Genomic DNA, 15433 nt, shown 5'->3' with positions numbered 1-15433 from the left:
GAATCTGCAAGAGCACATAAGACAAATACAGTTAGTCACAATCCCAGGAACAAGTTATTTAACCCCTTTTTGCTTTGGTTTAGGTTGTATGTGAGCTTTAGACTTTGTGTTGTTCTATTTAACATCACGTCACAGACAGCTGTCCGCCCTTAATCATTCTCTGGGAACGTTTTCATGACTGCACTGTCTTCTGCAAGTGATATTAGCATGATTTTACCATGTCATACTACTGGCGTTAATTATTTCCTCAGGAAATGTCTTTGGGTGTAGACTTTACTTGCATTTCCTTTCCCATCTTGGGTTAGATTTTCTAGTGTATAATATTTGGAAACTTTTAGAACTCTTAAAACAGACTCCTAAACTGCTTTCTAAGGTGCTATACTAATACTAATAGGCACATGTGCCCACAGCCCAACACTCAGGAGACAGAAACAAGAATATCATACGTATTCAAGACCAGCCTTCTCTCTCTTGCTCACTCATATGAAGATTTGAACCAAAGGCCTTGAACATGATAGACAAGAGTTCTACAACCCAGCCCATTTTGTGACAGGGTCTCCGAAGTTGCTCAAGCTGACTTCAGACTGACTCACTCTGCAGCCCAGTCTTCTTGCCTCAGCCTCCTGGGCTTCCAAAATTACAGGTCTGCAGTTCCAGACCCCTTACCCTGCTTTGTTTATACCTTTTTCACCTCTCAGTATGTCTCGTGGTTCTTCAGATATGGAGAAGCCACATGTTATTTGCACTCTGTCCATTCCTTCCCTTCGCTTGTCTGTTTTATGAGTACTGCCCTGTATCATAGCTCCTGCAAATGCTTTATTGCACTGTGGTGTCTGCAATGCATTGTGCACCTATTCATTCAGAGGGCTTCGGTGGCTTTGTAAAGATTTACACAACCGAACTTTGATTGTTACTCCTGTGATTTGTTTCTTCTGGCCTTCCTTTGAGTTTCACAAGTTCTGCCATACCCAGAAATCTAGTAATCATTTATTTTTTAATAGAATATCCAATATTGAAAGTGAAATGTAATACATTCACATTTGTTTATTCTCAATTTTAGGTTGGCTGTGGTGCTGGAAATAGTGTTTTTCCAATCCTGAACACCTTGCAGTGAGTTTTAAGTGTTTTCCCCTACAAAATCTTATATATTTATAGGATGTTGAAAAATTCTGGAAATACCTTGTCGTGCCTATGCCAAGAGTTCTGGATTCCAATACAAACCATGACTAAAGCAAGTTTCAAAAGACACGTTCTTAGTGGCTAACATCTCATGAACTGGGGAGCATCCTGAAAAAGCATTCCACAGCCATGGGTCTGAAGTAGTTTTTAAACTTGTGTTTACGTAGAAGACAGAATGAGGAAAGAGCAAGGGATGCCATCCTTCCACCAAGCTGTGCTTTGCTTAGCGTCAGACATAGTATGCTCTTCCTGGGGACCAGATGGTACCTTACACAGAGAACTAGGTTTGGAGCACACACCTCACTCCTCATGGTAAGGTATCAGCGTCGCTTGAACACACACACACACACACACACACACACACACACACACACACACGCATGCACGCACGCATGCACACACACACACACACACACTCGCACCCTTTGCACAGCAGATTGTTGTGCCTCGACTCAGTCATCCTTAGTGGTAGCACCGAGCACAAGCAGGAAAGTAGAAACAGATGGAAGGTAGAACTAAGTGAGGACAACACAGACATCCTCCATACGCCCTCTTCGAGGTCACCAGCAGTCTTGCCTTGGTGTTTTAGTGTTTCTGTGATGACGCCACCCCTTACAAGACTCTCTATACATCTCTCCAGTTCTTTCCTCAAGTTCGCACAATACCTTTCACGTCATTTCCCCGCTAAAATCAACGTAAGCACTTTTCAGAGAACTTACGGAGGTGAGGCAGCCCCATCACTCTGACATAGCTGCTGTGCAATTTCCATTCTGCATGCATATTTTTTAACTTAACAGTATGATCTTTTTAACTTTCAATTACAACTATGTAAAAGCATTTGGGGAGGCAAAGAGCAGTACAATGAATTTCCATAAATCCACCACCTTGATTCAACAATTGTTAGCATAATGCCAAACATCATGCCACTTCCGGATTCAGGATGGCATCTCCAAAACATCGGGTTATTCATCGATGCTTTCGTACACCCAATGTAACTTCCAATGCTTCCCTAATGTTGTCTACCGGCAGCTGCTGGGCCGGGCATGGGAGGTGCTGTCGAATGGGGATAGTCATACTCTTGGTGTTTATTGTCTTGTCTCCCCTTTTCTAGCTTCCACGAGATTAAGTTTTCTAGCCTCCTGTATCACATGACCAGGTCCCTTCACCCTAGTGACTTCACACTGGCTCTATGCCTGTTCTCAAGCTATTACTAAGAATGGCGTTCTTAAATTTCTTGAGTCTCTATTTTGTATATCCCAGGTATGGTATAGCAAGAGCTCAGTAGGTATTGATTATTAATTCTGTATTAGTTACACTTTCACTTCTCTTTTCTCCTTCCTGCCTTCCTTTCTTTTTCTTTGTTTTTGTTTTTGTTTCATTGTCTTTTGAGACAGGGTCTCTCTGCATAGCCCTAGCTGTCTTGCTCTGTAGACAAGGTCTGCCTTTGCTGGCTTCACCTCTTTTTTGAGTCACTCCTAATGGAAAGTTCTGAGTCCCTCCCTGTTCTGCACCCCTTCCTGTCCTCTCTTCCCACCACCCCCCACCATTTTCCTTTTTTTTTTTCCTCATCCAACAAGATTTTGCTATAAACATCAGGCTGGCCTCAAACAAGATTCTTTTGTCTTCATCCTCCATTACTGGGATTACAGGTGTGCTTAATAATCTGGAGAAATAATTCATCTTTAAAAGCCAACAGTGGCCGGGCGTTGGTGGCACATGCCTTTAATCCCAGCACTCGGGAGGCAGAGGCAGGCGGATCTCTGTGAGTTTGCGGCCAGGCTGGACTGACAGCCTCCAAAACAGAGAAACCCTGTCTCGTAAAACCAAAAAAAAAAAAAAAAAAAAAAAAAAAGCCAACAGTGACCAGCCTTCCAAAGGGAGAATTAAGCACCCCACCCCTAGGATTAATGTGTTACACTTTGAGAATGTTTCACCATAATTAGACCATTGGAATGGAAGGGTCAGATCATTCTCCAAGGATCATTTCTTTCTTAAGCCTACTCCAAGACAGTCTCTGCTGGTGTGGTGTGGTTGTGACGTGCACGCCAGTTACTGGGAGAAGAGCCAAGGCAGTCAGCTGACTTTACAGAAAGGCTTGGAAGGTCAAGGGGTGGTCACAAGGCTGCAGCTTGGGATGCTGATGCAGTCAGAATTCCACCTCAGAGGTCAGGCTGTCACCTTGATAGGACACATGGCACGTGCTTTCCTTTAGCTGCGAGACCATTCTGTTCTGTCACTACTCAAAGGTAGATGGCAGGCCTTTCATATGTGCTAGCTAGACTAGAGTTCAGAAAGACATTCTGAATTATATAGACATTTTTAGAGACATCTGAGTTTTAAGTTACTGGGAGGCAGAAGCAGGCTTCCTTAAAAAAAAATAGAAACAACAGCTATAATAATGGTTGACATCTGTTGAGTGCTTCTTTTCTGAGCCATGAACCTTTTAGAAACCTTACCGTGTGAATCGATTCAGCCCTCACAGCTACCTTAAACAGTAGACTTACCTTTATTTAAAGATGGAGAAACAGAGTTACAGACAGATTAAGAAACTATCCCCAGATACATTACTTAGTAATGGTGGAGCCAGATGTTAGGTGTGGAGCAGCCTGGTTCCAGAGGCCTTTTCTCCTCAACCACAGCATTCTCTCTCTCTCTGTCTCTCTCTCTCTGTCTCTCTGTCTCTCTCTCTCTCTCTCTCTCTCTCTGTCTCTCTGTCTCTCTCTCTCTCTCTCTCTCTCTCTCTCTCTCTCTCTCTCTCTGTCTCTCTCTCTCTCTCTCTGTCTCTCTCTCTCTCTCTCTCTGTCTCTCTCTCTCTCTCTCTCTCTCTCTCTCTCTCTCTCTCTCTCTCTCTCTCTCTCCCCGGTGTCTCTCTCTCTCTCACACACACACACACACACGCATCTGAGTGCTAACTGAGATAAGTGAGCACATTTCATAGGCATACAGCACTCAGTAGCTCACAGGTCACGTGGTGCGTTTCATGAGAGACTACAAAGCATATGCTAGCGTAAAGCACTGAGATGTACTTACGTACTTCTTTCTTTTTTTGAGATGGACTCACTCACTCTGTGGCCCAGATGACCTTGAACATTGACTCTTCTTGCCTCAGCCTCCCGAGTGCTGGGAGTAGAGTCAGGCTTCCCACTTCCCAACAAAGCATTGTTTTTATGGGAGACAAATGAAAAACTAAACAAAACCAAGTGCTGTGATCTTTTACTTTAACTTAGTGCTGGTTAACTTTTCACAATCAAGTCCTACTTGTTATACTTCCATTAGTTGGACAGATGTTAAATTGAATGCAAATCCTAGTGTCACAGACTAGATTAATTATATGTGAATTATAGTATTTATCAGCACATAGCTTTTAAGAGTATAATCTAAGTCTGGGCTGCTAAATTCGTAGTTTTGCTTGTATTCCTTATTTACTTAGAAGTTCACCCTGCCTGAAATGTCTCTTGAACCAAATGAAGAGGCTTAGGCTGTGCTTCAGACCTCTCTGCATTCTGCCACGGGCCGGTTTGGGCTCTTTAGACCAGAGTACTTCTTATTCCTGGCATGTGATTCCCACCTTAAGCCCTTGTGCCATGCTGATTCTCAGTTAGCAATCCCAACCTGTCCCTGTAAAGCTTTCCAGACTTAGACACTTTGGAATGCTGGTCCTCTCGCCCCTGTAAAAGTTCTATGAAACCAGCCGTGTCCCCAAATAAACAATCCACAAAAGCCAGACCCATGCTTACACCTACAGTCACTGGGTAGTGACACACTCACCTGTTTTCAGCAATCCAGACCTTTTCTAAGCAGCATGATACAAAGATTGTTTGATACCAGCATACAGAGTTTGTAGTATCTGACTGTTCATGAACAACGCAGAGTCCAGCCATCATTTCTGGATTTCAATTAAAGGCCAAGTAGAATATGTTTAACTTTGGAGGCCAATTAAAATTAGTGAACATTGCTGTGTAAAAAAAATTCTGAAACTGATTTTCAGAAAAATTAAATTCATAAAGAAGAAGCAAACCCAGGATTCCTATATAGGCCTGCTTGGCTCCAAAACCCACAATCTCAGTAGTTGAAATAGGTAACTTCATTTCCTACTTCATATTCTCATGCTGGGTATATATTAGGTTCAATAAATGCTTGACAATAACTTGAAGAGATATCCAAGCATTTGTGTTTTAGAAATTGCATTTACTGCCATGATAAAATTATATGTATTTCTGCCCCGTCAGAACATCAGGGCACCTGTCTGGAAAGGTTCAAAAGTTAAGCAAGTTGCAAATAAAAGAAGACTGAAGGGCACAGGGTTCTGAGGGTCTTGGAGAAGGCAGAGCTGTGCATGCCGGGCAAGGTGGGAGTGTGGGCTTAGCTGGTTCCACATGCGTGCGAGTAAGACATGGGCGGGCGCTCCTTCAACACCGGACAGGAGTTTCAAAGTTGCCCCGCGGTGATAAGTGCTTGCCAAGCCTTTCCCAGTTTGAACATGTCTGCCTCTGGATTTAAATGCCTTTTCCATGTGCATAGGAACATTCCAGGATCCTTCCTTTACTGCTGTGATTTCGCCCCTGAAGCCGTGGATCTTGTAAAGGTATCCTTTGTAAGTCTTTAAAGAGAGGCATGGGCTGAGGAGATAAGATAGATGACCGTCAGGAGAGTGCTCACCATGCAAGCAGGAAGACCTGAGTGCAGATCCCTAGCACCCATGTTAAAAGCTGGCATGGGAGGTGAGCACCTGTCCTTCCAGCACTGAGAAGCCAGAGACAGGAAGATCCTGGGGCCTCTGGCCAGCCGACCTAGACGAATCACTGCCTCAGAACACAGGCAGAGGGCAACTGAAAAGGTCAGCAGGTTCTGACAGCTGACCTACACACACACACACACGTAGACACACATAAATTAAAAAGAAAGAGCCGGGTGATGGTGGCACACACCTTTAATCCCAGCACTTGGGAGGCAGAGGCAAGTAAATTTCTGTAACTTCAAAGCTATCATGGTCTACAGAGTGAGTTCCAAAACAGCCAGGGCTATATAGTGAGACCCTGTCTCAAAAAGCAAAACAAAACCCAAAAACTAAATAAATGAATAAATGCTTTGAAAGTTCTTACTTGAGAGTCCTGAAGAGAGTGACCTAGCAGTTAAAAACACTGATTGTTCTTCCAAAGAACCTGGATTTAATCCACAGCGCCCATGTGGGGCTCACAACTGTCTCTTACTCCAGTTCCAAGAGGTCAAACACCTGCTTCTCACTCAGTGAGCATCAGACAGGCACATGATGCATAGACATACATGCACAAAATGCCCATACACACAGAATAAATAAATTTAAAAGGTGTAATTTTGGGCTGGAGAGATTGCTCAGTGGTTAAGAGTACTTGTTGCTCTTCCAGAGGACCCAAGTTCAATCCCCAGCATCCACATGGTGTCTCACAGCCATCTGTAACTCTATTCTTATAGGATCTGATATCCTTTTCTGGCCTCTGTAGACACCAGGCACAGGCATGCATGCAGGCAGGCAAAACACTCATACACATAAAGATAAATTAAAAAAAATAAATCTAATTTTTTAAGGGTCTGTTTGCTTTTAATTCCTCTGTGTAGCTCTAGCTGTCTTGGAACTCACTTTGTAGATCAGGCGGGTCTCAAACTCACCGAGATCTGCCTGCCTCTGCCTTCCAAGTGCTGAGATTTAAAGGTGTGTGCCACCAACTGTCTGGCTTTGTTTTTGTTTTTTTAGGGCAGCTTGAAATAAGTTAGCAGAACACTGAACTAGAAATGAAGTGTGTTCAAGTTCACAGATGAAAGATGCTTGAGAGGAAAAAATGTTAATTTTCTATTACATTTATTCATTTTGTGGGAAGGGAATATACATGCCAGGGGGCTTATGTGGAGATGAGAGAATAATTTGGGGGAGTCAGGTCTCTCCTTCCACCGTGTGGGTGCGTGGGTCTCGAGAGCAAGCACCTTTACCAACCGGGCTATCTCACTGATCCAAGAAAGTTTTTTTTAAGTGACCTTTATTGAAAAGAAAGAAAGAAACAATAAGGAAAAAACCTCTGAAGGTCTGCTAACTCCTGTTTTTTATTCCTCCATCATGACAGTCACATGCGTCCTACAGTGAGGCCCAGTGTTCTGCCTTTATTCACGATGTGTGCGATGACGGCTTAGCCTACCCGTTTCCAGATGGGATCCTGGATGTCATTCTCCTCGTCTTTGTGCTCTCTTCTATTCACCCTGACAGGTAAATGAAGACGAAAGGGCAACGCTAATGTGTAAGGCTTCTTTATCAGTCGTGGTTTTTAGAACTATCAAAGCAAAAATGACAATCCCAGAATTTATTATTTAGTGAACTCCGCTTTGTTTAACATGCAGCCTTTTAAATGCAGTTTCTTCTTTCTTCATACTTTGAAGAGAGAAACTGGTCAAATGCTTCATTAGCGAGCTTTCTGTCACTGTCAGAATGAAGACAGCATATTCTGGCAAGACACATACCTATTAAAAGTGACAGCACTTCAAGGAAATTACAGATGCAGAGCAGCCTAATAGACTCCCAGGAGGGAGATTGTACTAGGTGATCAGAGACAAACATCTTTGATTTAGTGTCTTCTTGAGTGTTTGGGGAGAGGTGGGTTGCAGTCTGTGCGGTTTCACACAGGTCCAGGGAGCGGCTTTTGAACTTGTATTTTAAAGAAGCATACAGAGGAATCATGGTTATAGTGATTTGACAAAGTATGGTTCATTTTATGGGCATGTGCGTGCGTGCATGTGTGTGTGTGTGGTGTGCGTGTGTGTGTGTGTGTGTGTGTGTGTGTGTGTGTGTGTGTTACTGGAAATTAACCTTAGGATCTTATGCATGTCAGGCATGTGCTTTTCTACCGAGTATCCCTAACCTCTTAAGTATGACTTAAGTTCTTAGGTTTACATGAAGTTGGTTTTCATTTTTGATTTTTTAGAGTCTCACTGTATAGCCTGTGCTGACCTTGAACCCTATCCAGCCCAGGTTGACCTCAAATCCCCAGTGACCCTCCTGCCTCAACTTCCCCACTGCTGAGATAACAGGCACCCACAGGACTTGTGCTTTTGTGAGATTTCCCGTCCCTCCGCCCCCTGGAGAAGAGGGTACAGATCTGCATCAGAGATTCCTTTTGCTTGCTGGAGTAATCCCTTCCCACAGAAGCATGAGTCCTACATGCTAAGTTGCTGGGGCCTTTGCTGGCTTTTTAATTCCCATCCAAAGCTGAGCACTTTACTACCTTGATTCCCAAATTAATCAAAAAGGAAGTTGTATTTATACCTGGTGCATAGATTAGTTTCCATTAAGCCACTTTCCCCCTCCGTTTCCACGGTGCATTTCTTTCCGGATAGTATGTTCACCTGTTGGCACTGCTGCAGACTAGTGAAAACGTCGACTCTGCTTTGCTTCTGTATATGAATAGTTAAAAGGATGATGTAGGTGATAAAGAGAAGGAGTTCCTATTTGGTGCTCAAAACAGGAAATGCATAGATTCCAAAGAAGACTGCAGAAAGAATATTTGAGATTGGTTCTGATAATGTATTTTATCATGATTTGGCTTGAATATTAATAAGGGGAAACAGATACCATAGGATGATTACCTTTATAATAGAGTATTCACTCTGTGTATTACAAAATAAATTCAAATGTATCATGTCAGCACAACTTTTTTGCCTATATGGAAATGATCTAAAACTAAGGTGAATGGGCTGGGTGTAGCAGTGTACACCTGTGCCCCAGCTACTCGGGTGGTTAAGGCACTGGAGCCCGGGTGTTTGAGACCAACCCAGACAACACAGGGAAACCCCACCTTGAGACCTTTTAACTGAGTCAAAGTGAGGTAAACCAATAGAAGAGAGGCAATAAAAATAAAGAAATAGTGCTGCAGTGTCTTTAGGATCGTTTAGGACTATAATTGTGAATGTACATCCAAGAACATTCTAGAAAAGTAACTCATTGGGAGCAGAAACAAAGAAATGGCAAGTAATCCAGCTAGATCCTGAGCCTAAGGATAATCATAAATCATAAGAGGCTACAGGAGGAAACTAATTGTCTTTCTAGTTGTTGAAGTAAAAGAAAATGTAAGATGCATGCTATAAATAAAAGCAGAGTGAGGAGTCAGCAAACTGGTGAGTTTCTGTTGTTCGTTTGTCTGTTTTTATCTCTTTTTCCTTTCCTCTCACTCTGTCCAGGACCAGGTAGGGACAGTGATCAACTGAAGTGCTTGGCATCCCAGCACTTGGACGAGGCGGGTGGATCTCTGTGAGTTCTAGACCAGCCAAGGATAATGTCTTGTCTCAAGAGGGGTGTTGATGATTAATATCAGTTGTAAACTTGACAGAATCGAGGATCACCTGGGAGATGGGCCTGTGGAATTAAATCTTGAGTGCATTAATTGGCATGGGACGGCCCATCTTACTGTGGGTGGGGCCATGCCCTGGGCAAGAGATCCTGGACTGTACAAGATGGAGAAAGCAAGCTGAACACTGTGGTGCACTCATGGTTCCCAGCGTTCTGACTGGATGGGGTGCGACCGTCTGCTTCAAGCTCCTGACTCCTTGATGCCCCCACCATGGTAGTGTGGAATCTGAACTATGAGCCAAAGCAGACCCTTTCTCTCAAGTTGCTCCTATCAAAGTGTGTTATCACAGCAGCAGGGAACGTGGTGATGTTTTGTTTATGACCTAACACAAAAAGCTTTCCTGAAGATCAGAGTGCAAAGCTAGTCATACTAGTTAGCCATGGAGATCAGGGAGTGGTGGTACCCACCTTCAATCCCAGCAGCCACACTAGTTATCCATAGAAGCCAGGCAGTGGTAGCATGTACTTTTAATCCCAGCACTTGGGAGACAGAGGCAGATAGAGCTCTGTGAGTTCAAGGCCACCCTGGGCTACATGAAACTGATCCAGTCTAAAAGAGAAACAGAGCTCATACAAAAATGATCTCAGCACTTGGAGTGACACCTTTGATCCCAGCACTAAGGAGGTGGACACAGGAAGGGACATGGCTGGGTGGAGAGAGGAATATAAGATGGGAGGAGACAGGAGCTCAAGGAAGTCTGAGGGTTTGTAGAGACAGATGCAGTCTAGGCAGTCAGTCTGAGGATTCCTAGGGCAGGATCGCCCCTTTGGTCTGAAAATTCAGTAGAGGTAAGAACTAGTGGCTGCCTGTCTTGGTTCTCTGATCTCTCAGCTTTCCCGTTACCTGACTCTGGGATTTTTATTAGAATTCACGCTACTAGGGAAAGCAGCTAAGGCAGGGACCGTGTCCCAGTCTTGTGTTTCCTGTTTCATTCCTAGCTTGGTCATACATGGTTCCCAGGCAACCAAGAGGTGATGGAATGACGGGGAAGCCACTCCCACTCCTGTCCTCCGTACACACTCAGATGGTACGCGAGGGTTTACACAGTGGCTGCATAGTGAAGTGTTTCATTTCTTCTATATTTTATTTCATTCTTATTTTACTAATACATTCAGGTATTTTTCTCTGTACTTAATACATTTACCTTGAAATTGTATTTTTTAAGGTTTAGATTTTTAATTCATTGCCAGAGACCAATCAGCACAGCATTAAAATGACCTAAAATGAACAAAGAATATAATTTTTCCCTTCATGTACATATGCTTCCTTCTTTTTTTTTTTTTTTCTTGTGCTAGGAATGGAACTCGGGTCTCACACATGCTATAGGTCTGCATCCTTCCATGGAGCTTGGTAGCTTGGAAGGTGGCAACATGAATACCCAGCTTATATTCCAGTTTTTAAAAAGAGCTTTTCACTAAACATTCAATCTCTTTCTGTTGTATTTTCCCTCTGTTCAGACTTATTTTTATAGTAACTTTTATTTTCTCCCTGTCTACTTTCATTTCTATTTTTTAATTTTTGTTTTGTTTTGCTTTGGTTTGGTTTTTGTTTTTCGAGGCAGGGTTTCTCTTGTAGCCCTGGCTGTCCTGGAACTCAGTCTGAGTAGGCTGGCCTGGAACTTAGAGATCCACCTGCCTCTGGCTCTCAAGTGCTGAGATTAAAGGCGAGTGCTACCACCACCCGGCTGCTTTCTTTATATGTGGCAGAAGCTGGACCCTCCCCCACTATTCCACTAAATGTAGTTTAAGATTTTAAATTGTGTGAGTGTGCGTGTGTGTGTGTATAAGAGAGATGTGTGTGTGGTTCGGTGTGTTCCACAGCATGTATGTGAAGTCAGTTCTCTCTTGTCATACTTACATGGGTCCCAGGGATCCAACTCAAGTTGCCAGGCTTTTGTGGCAGATACTTTTACCTGCTGAACCATCTTGGCAGTCATGAATGTTGTTTTAAATGAAAGGAATTTATAAATTATCTGAGCTTACCTCATCTTTTCAGAATAAGAAAGCCTCGCACCTTTAATTGTCTTAAATAAAGCAGAGGCAGAGCTGGTGTGGTGGCTTACTTATGTAACACTAGCACTCAGGAGGCTGAGGCAGGAGGCTGAAGAAAGTTCGAGGCCAGCCTAATCTACATAATGAGTTCCTGACCACCTTGGGCTGTGGTGTAAGTCCCTGTCTTAGAAGCCAAAATCAAATAAACAAACAAAAAAGAGGCAACAAAGACTTGCAGGGTGAGCTGCCATTTCCCTCCCTTCCCACAACAGGCAATGGCAACAAGTTCTGTACCTCATTGTCATTCCCTATGGGCTCCGTGAGTCCTCTTCCCTGGAGCTCTGTGGGCAGCTAATGACTGTCACCCAGCATCCACAGATGACCTGAAGTCTTTCTGGCCCCAAAACATAGGCCATGGACACAGATTTATCTTAGGAATCGTATTTGATTGCATGCTTCAGATGCAGATGAGGAATGAACACGAATAAAACCAGAGCCTCCTGGTGTTGAGCTGGGAATTGGGAAGTGACTACAGTCAAAAAAAAAAAAACAAGAATAAGGAAAAAAGAGTTCTTTTTCTTTGAGAGGAAACCTTGTACACAAAGGCCTTCACAGGCCACAGAGGCCACTGTGCTGTTGCGTTTGGTTGGGAGAAAAGCTCTGGTTAGAAAGCAGTAGAAACACCATTGGAAGGATTAATCCTGAGAACCCTGTATAAAATAAAACTTTGCCCTCTGGATTAAAATCATGAAACCCTTTTTGGCAATTAGGTGATTTGCCAGGACAATTGTTTGAAGTCAGACAACTCATTGATAACATCCATGGAGAATTAACAGGAAGGATATGTAGTATATTAGGAAATTATTCTGTTTGTGGGCTTGATGGGGGATAATTGGCAGTCCCAAGGTACTGCCAGAGGGAAACAGGAAACAGCAAAGGGGAGAAGGAAGAAGAGGGAAAAATTGGAGAGCACATGGATAAGATAGTGAAAGAAAAAGAAAAATAGTCTCTCCATCTTGAGAAGGATGAGGGTGCCTTTCAACTAACAGACGAAGTCAGGGCTTGAGGAGATGGCTCCAAGGGTAAAGTGCCTGCTATGCACGACTCAGGACCCCAGTTCGAGTCCAGGAACCCAGGTGAAAAACCCAAACACGCATGGATGCTGCCTATAATCCTGGCATTCGAGAGGCAGAGGCAGAGACAGGACGCAGGAGCAAGGTAGCTAGTTAGCCAAGCGGAGCCTAGGTTTCATGAGAGATCCCGCATGATGTCAGCTGTGTGCTTACACATAGATGTGAACATGTACATACATGCACACGCGTGTGTGCCATACATATATGCACAAAAGGGAAGGAGGGAGGGAGGGAGGGAGGGAGGAAGGAAGGAAGGAAGGAAGGAAGGAAGGAAGGAAGGAAGGAAGGAAGGAGATGAACTAACATGGAGGAAAGATGACCTGTTTAACTGGTAAATTTGGAGTGGCTCTGACATATTGTTTTATTTTGCAGAAAATGAAGTAAGTGCCTTTACCTTTGTCTCCTACTGTATTTAATGGCTGAAACATAAGTGGAGAGGGGTGGTTGAGTTGTCTGCTTGGTTTGTTTGAGACAGAGTCTCACTGTATTGCCGAGGCTGGTCTGGAACCCATGATCCTCCTGCTGTAGCCAAGTCTGGGATTACAGGTTTGTGGTTACAGTTCAGCTATGACACGGGACGTCAGACTCTGGAGCTCCCGGCTGAGTTCAGTTTCTGAAAGACTTAGACTTCTGAATTTGGTTCCTTCAGATACAAAATGCTTTTGTGGGTTGTCTGTTTGTTTGGGGTTTTTTGTTTGTCGTTTTGGTCTGTTACATGTATGATTTCTTTGACTTATTGAAATCTTCTTACTTGGTCTTCAGGAAGGTTGACCCTAGCATATAAAACATTTCCACACAGGTTATCTTACTTTGTTTACCTAGGATGCAAGCTGTTGTCCACCGACTGTCCAGGCTGCTGAAGCCTGGAGGAATGCTATTATTTCGGGATCATGGAAGATATGATAATGCTCAGCTTCGATTTAAAAAAGGTAGTAGAGAGTTAAGTGGTTAAGTGCTCTTGAAGAACATGGGGATTTGGGGACCAGCACCCACCCCAGGCAGCTCACAACCACATGTAGATCCAGCTCCAGGGGAGCCAACGCCCTCTTCTGACATCTTCAGACACCCACACACATGAGTATATACCTACACACAGACACATATATACATAATTAAAAGTAAAGATAAACATTTTTAAAGGTAATAGTATATTGAATTCTAAGTTGTTCTAATGTGTTTTGGGGAATATAAAAATATTTCATGTCAGATTATTTTGATTTATCTTGTTTTTCAAGGAACTATCAAGTTCTTCCTTTTTATTATTTTTTTTAGGGCGTTGTTTATCTGAAAATTTTTATGTCCGAGGAGATGGTACCAGAGCCTATTTCTTTACAAAAGGTATGCTGATGTATTACCCAAGGTAAATGATGAGCTATGGAAACTCTCCTCAAGTAACCATTCTCAGGGAGACAGACATTGGAAGCACAAGGCCTCAGCAGTGATTAGACACCCGATGTCTTCATGCCCTGGTGCTTGTAACAGTTCCACATAAAAGCGTGTAAATAGCCTTTGCCTTTTAATCTTCTTCCAGTAAAATTACTTTTCAAGAATCACTTGTTTCACTCTTACACTAGAGTAAAGGTGCAGGCTGTAATTTTAGAGATATTGTTAGCCTGGATATGGAAAAAAATTGATAATATGCCACAGCCACAGGAAAGAATTTTATTTTTAATCTAAAGAAAATTAGTTCTCACTAGTGAATTTCTTGTCTTAAACCAGTACTTTTGACAGCACCAAGTGAATCCTGCATCCAAGGGTTTCCCCAAACTTAATAGAGCCTTTTATAGTATGTAATCTTGGGTTGTAAAACAAAGGCTCATGAAGGAGGCACATTTCAAAATATTGAAAGCTCTAGCCATAGCTCGTCTCACTCTAATCTGCCCTGACCCTGCTGGCCCTGTCAGTGTGTTTAAACTTGCAGTGGATGGGGAAGATAAAAGAGCGCCTCTTGGTTTTGTGGGTTTCCTTCACCTAGCTGTATAGTGCTTCTCGGTATAAATGGAACTTGGGTGAACAATCCTCCGTGATGACATGGGTCCTTAACCTCCCCTCTCCCTTGTCACGTGTTGTATCTTTGACTGCCATGTTTGTCTTAAAGGGGAAATCCACCATATGTTCTGTGAGGCTGGATTACATGAAAAGCAAAATCTGGTTGATCATCGCTTGCAAGTTAACAGGAAAAAACAAGTGGCAATGCACCGAGTGTGGGTTCAAGGAAAATTCCAGAAACCGTTGCACTGGACTCAAAGGAGGTGAAATTAGCAATCTCCTTTCTCACAACTGAGCTATGTATCATGCTAAGGTGTGAAACCGGGGTGTGATGTTGTTCAAAGTCTTCTCCAATGACAGCAGGAAGATGAGCGTCTGTGGCCCTGCTGCTGCACTGTCTGTGCTCTTCGGACATTTTCAGTGTATGAAAGGATTGTCCCACCCACCCTCTGTGCTTCCAGAACTTGAAGTACATGTTTGTTTGGTTTTGTTTCATCTAGCCATGTTCCCTTGAATTTTATGATTTTGAATTAAATTACTAATAGTTTTGAAAAATGTAACCTGTCCATTTTTTAGAAATGGGGAAAACTATCGATTTTATTACTGGGCATAGGAAGGCATTCCCAAACAGTGGAGCTGCTCTCTCTTGTCACACAGTGGCAGAGGCTCAGCATGCCTTGTTTTAGGGGAAGGTTTATTGGGTTTTTTTTTTTGTTTTTTGGGGGGGGGACTTATTTGTTTGTTTGTTTGGTTTGGTTTTCAAGACAGGGTT

The 15433-nt window shown here is 43.1% G+C and overlaps 1 protein-coding gene across 4 annotated transcripts in view; it reads left to right on the top strand.

Moving 5' to 3' along the window:
- Positions 1-15216, top strand: part of Mettl8 (methyltransferase like 8) — a 97167-nt gene extending 81951 nt beyond the window's left edge. For 3 of the 4 annotated variants that reach the window (XM_040745549.1, XM_040745546.1, XM_040745547.1), the window contains exons 5-10: positions 1061-1110; positions 5701-5773; positions 7275-7414; positions 13495-13601; positions 13945-14010; positions 14771-15216. In XM_040745549.1, coding sequence (XP_040601483.1) covers positions 1061-1110; positions 5701-5773; positions 7275-7414; positions 13495-13601; positions 13945-14010; positions 14771-14928 — 594 coding nt within the window. In that variant the 3' untranslated portion in view covers positions 14929-15216. The remainder of the gene's footprint in view (positions 1-1060; positions 1111-5700; positions 5774-7274; positions 7415-13494; positions 13602-13944; positions 14011-14770) is intronic. The other variant, XM_040745548.1, reaches the window with a different exon arrangement.
- Positions 15217-15433: the final 217 nt, after the last annotated feature.

Source organism: Mesocricetus auratus, unplaced genomic scaffold, assembly GCF_017639785.1.
Source record: "Mesocricetus auratus isolate SY011 unplaced genomic scaffold, BCM_Maur_2.0 Super-Scaffold_100004, whole genome shotgun sequence".
NCBI classification, from domain to species: Eukaryota; Metazoa; Chordata; class Mammalia; order Rodentia; family Cricetidae; genus Mesocricetus; species Mesocricetus auratus.
Note: the sequence above shows the minus strand (reverse complement) of the source record. Positions and strands in the feature narration are given on the sequence as shown.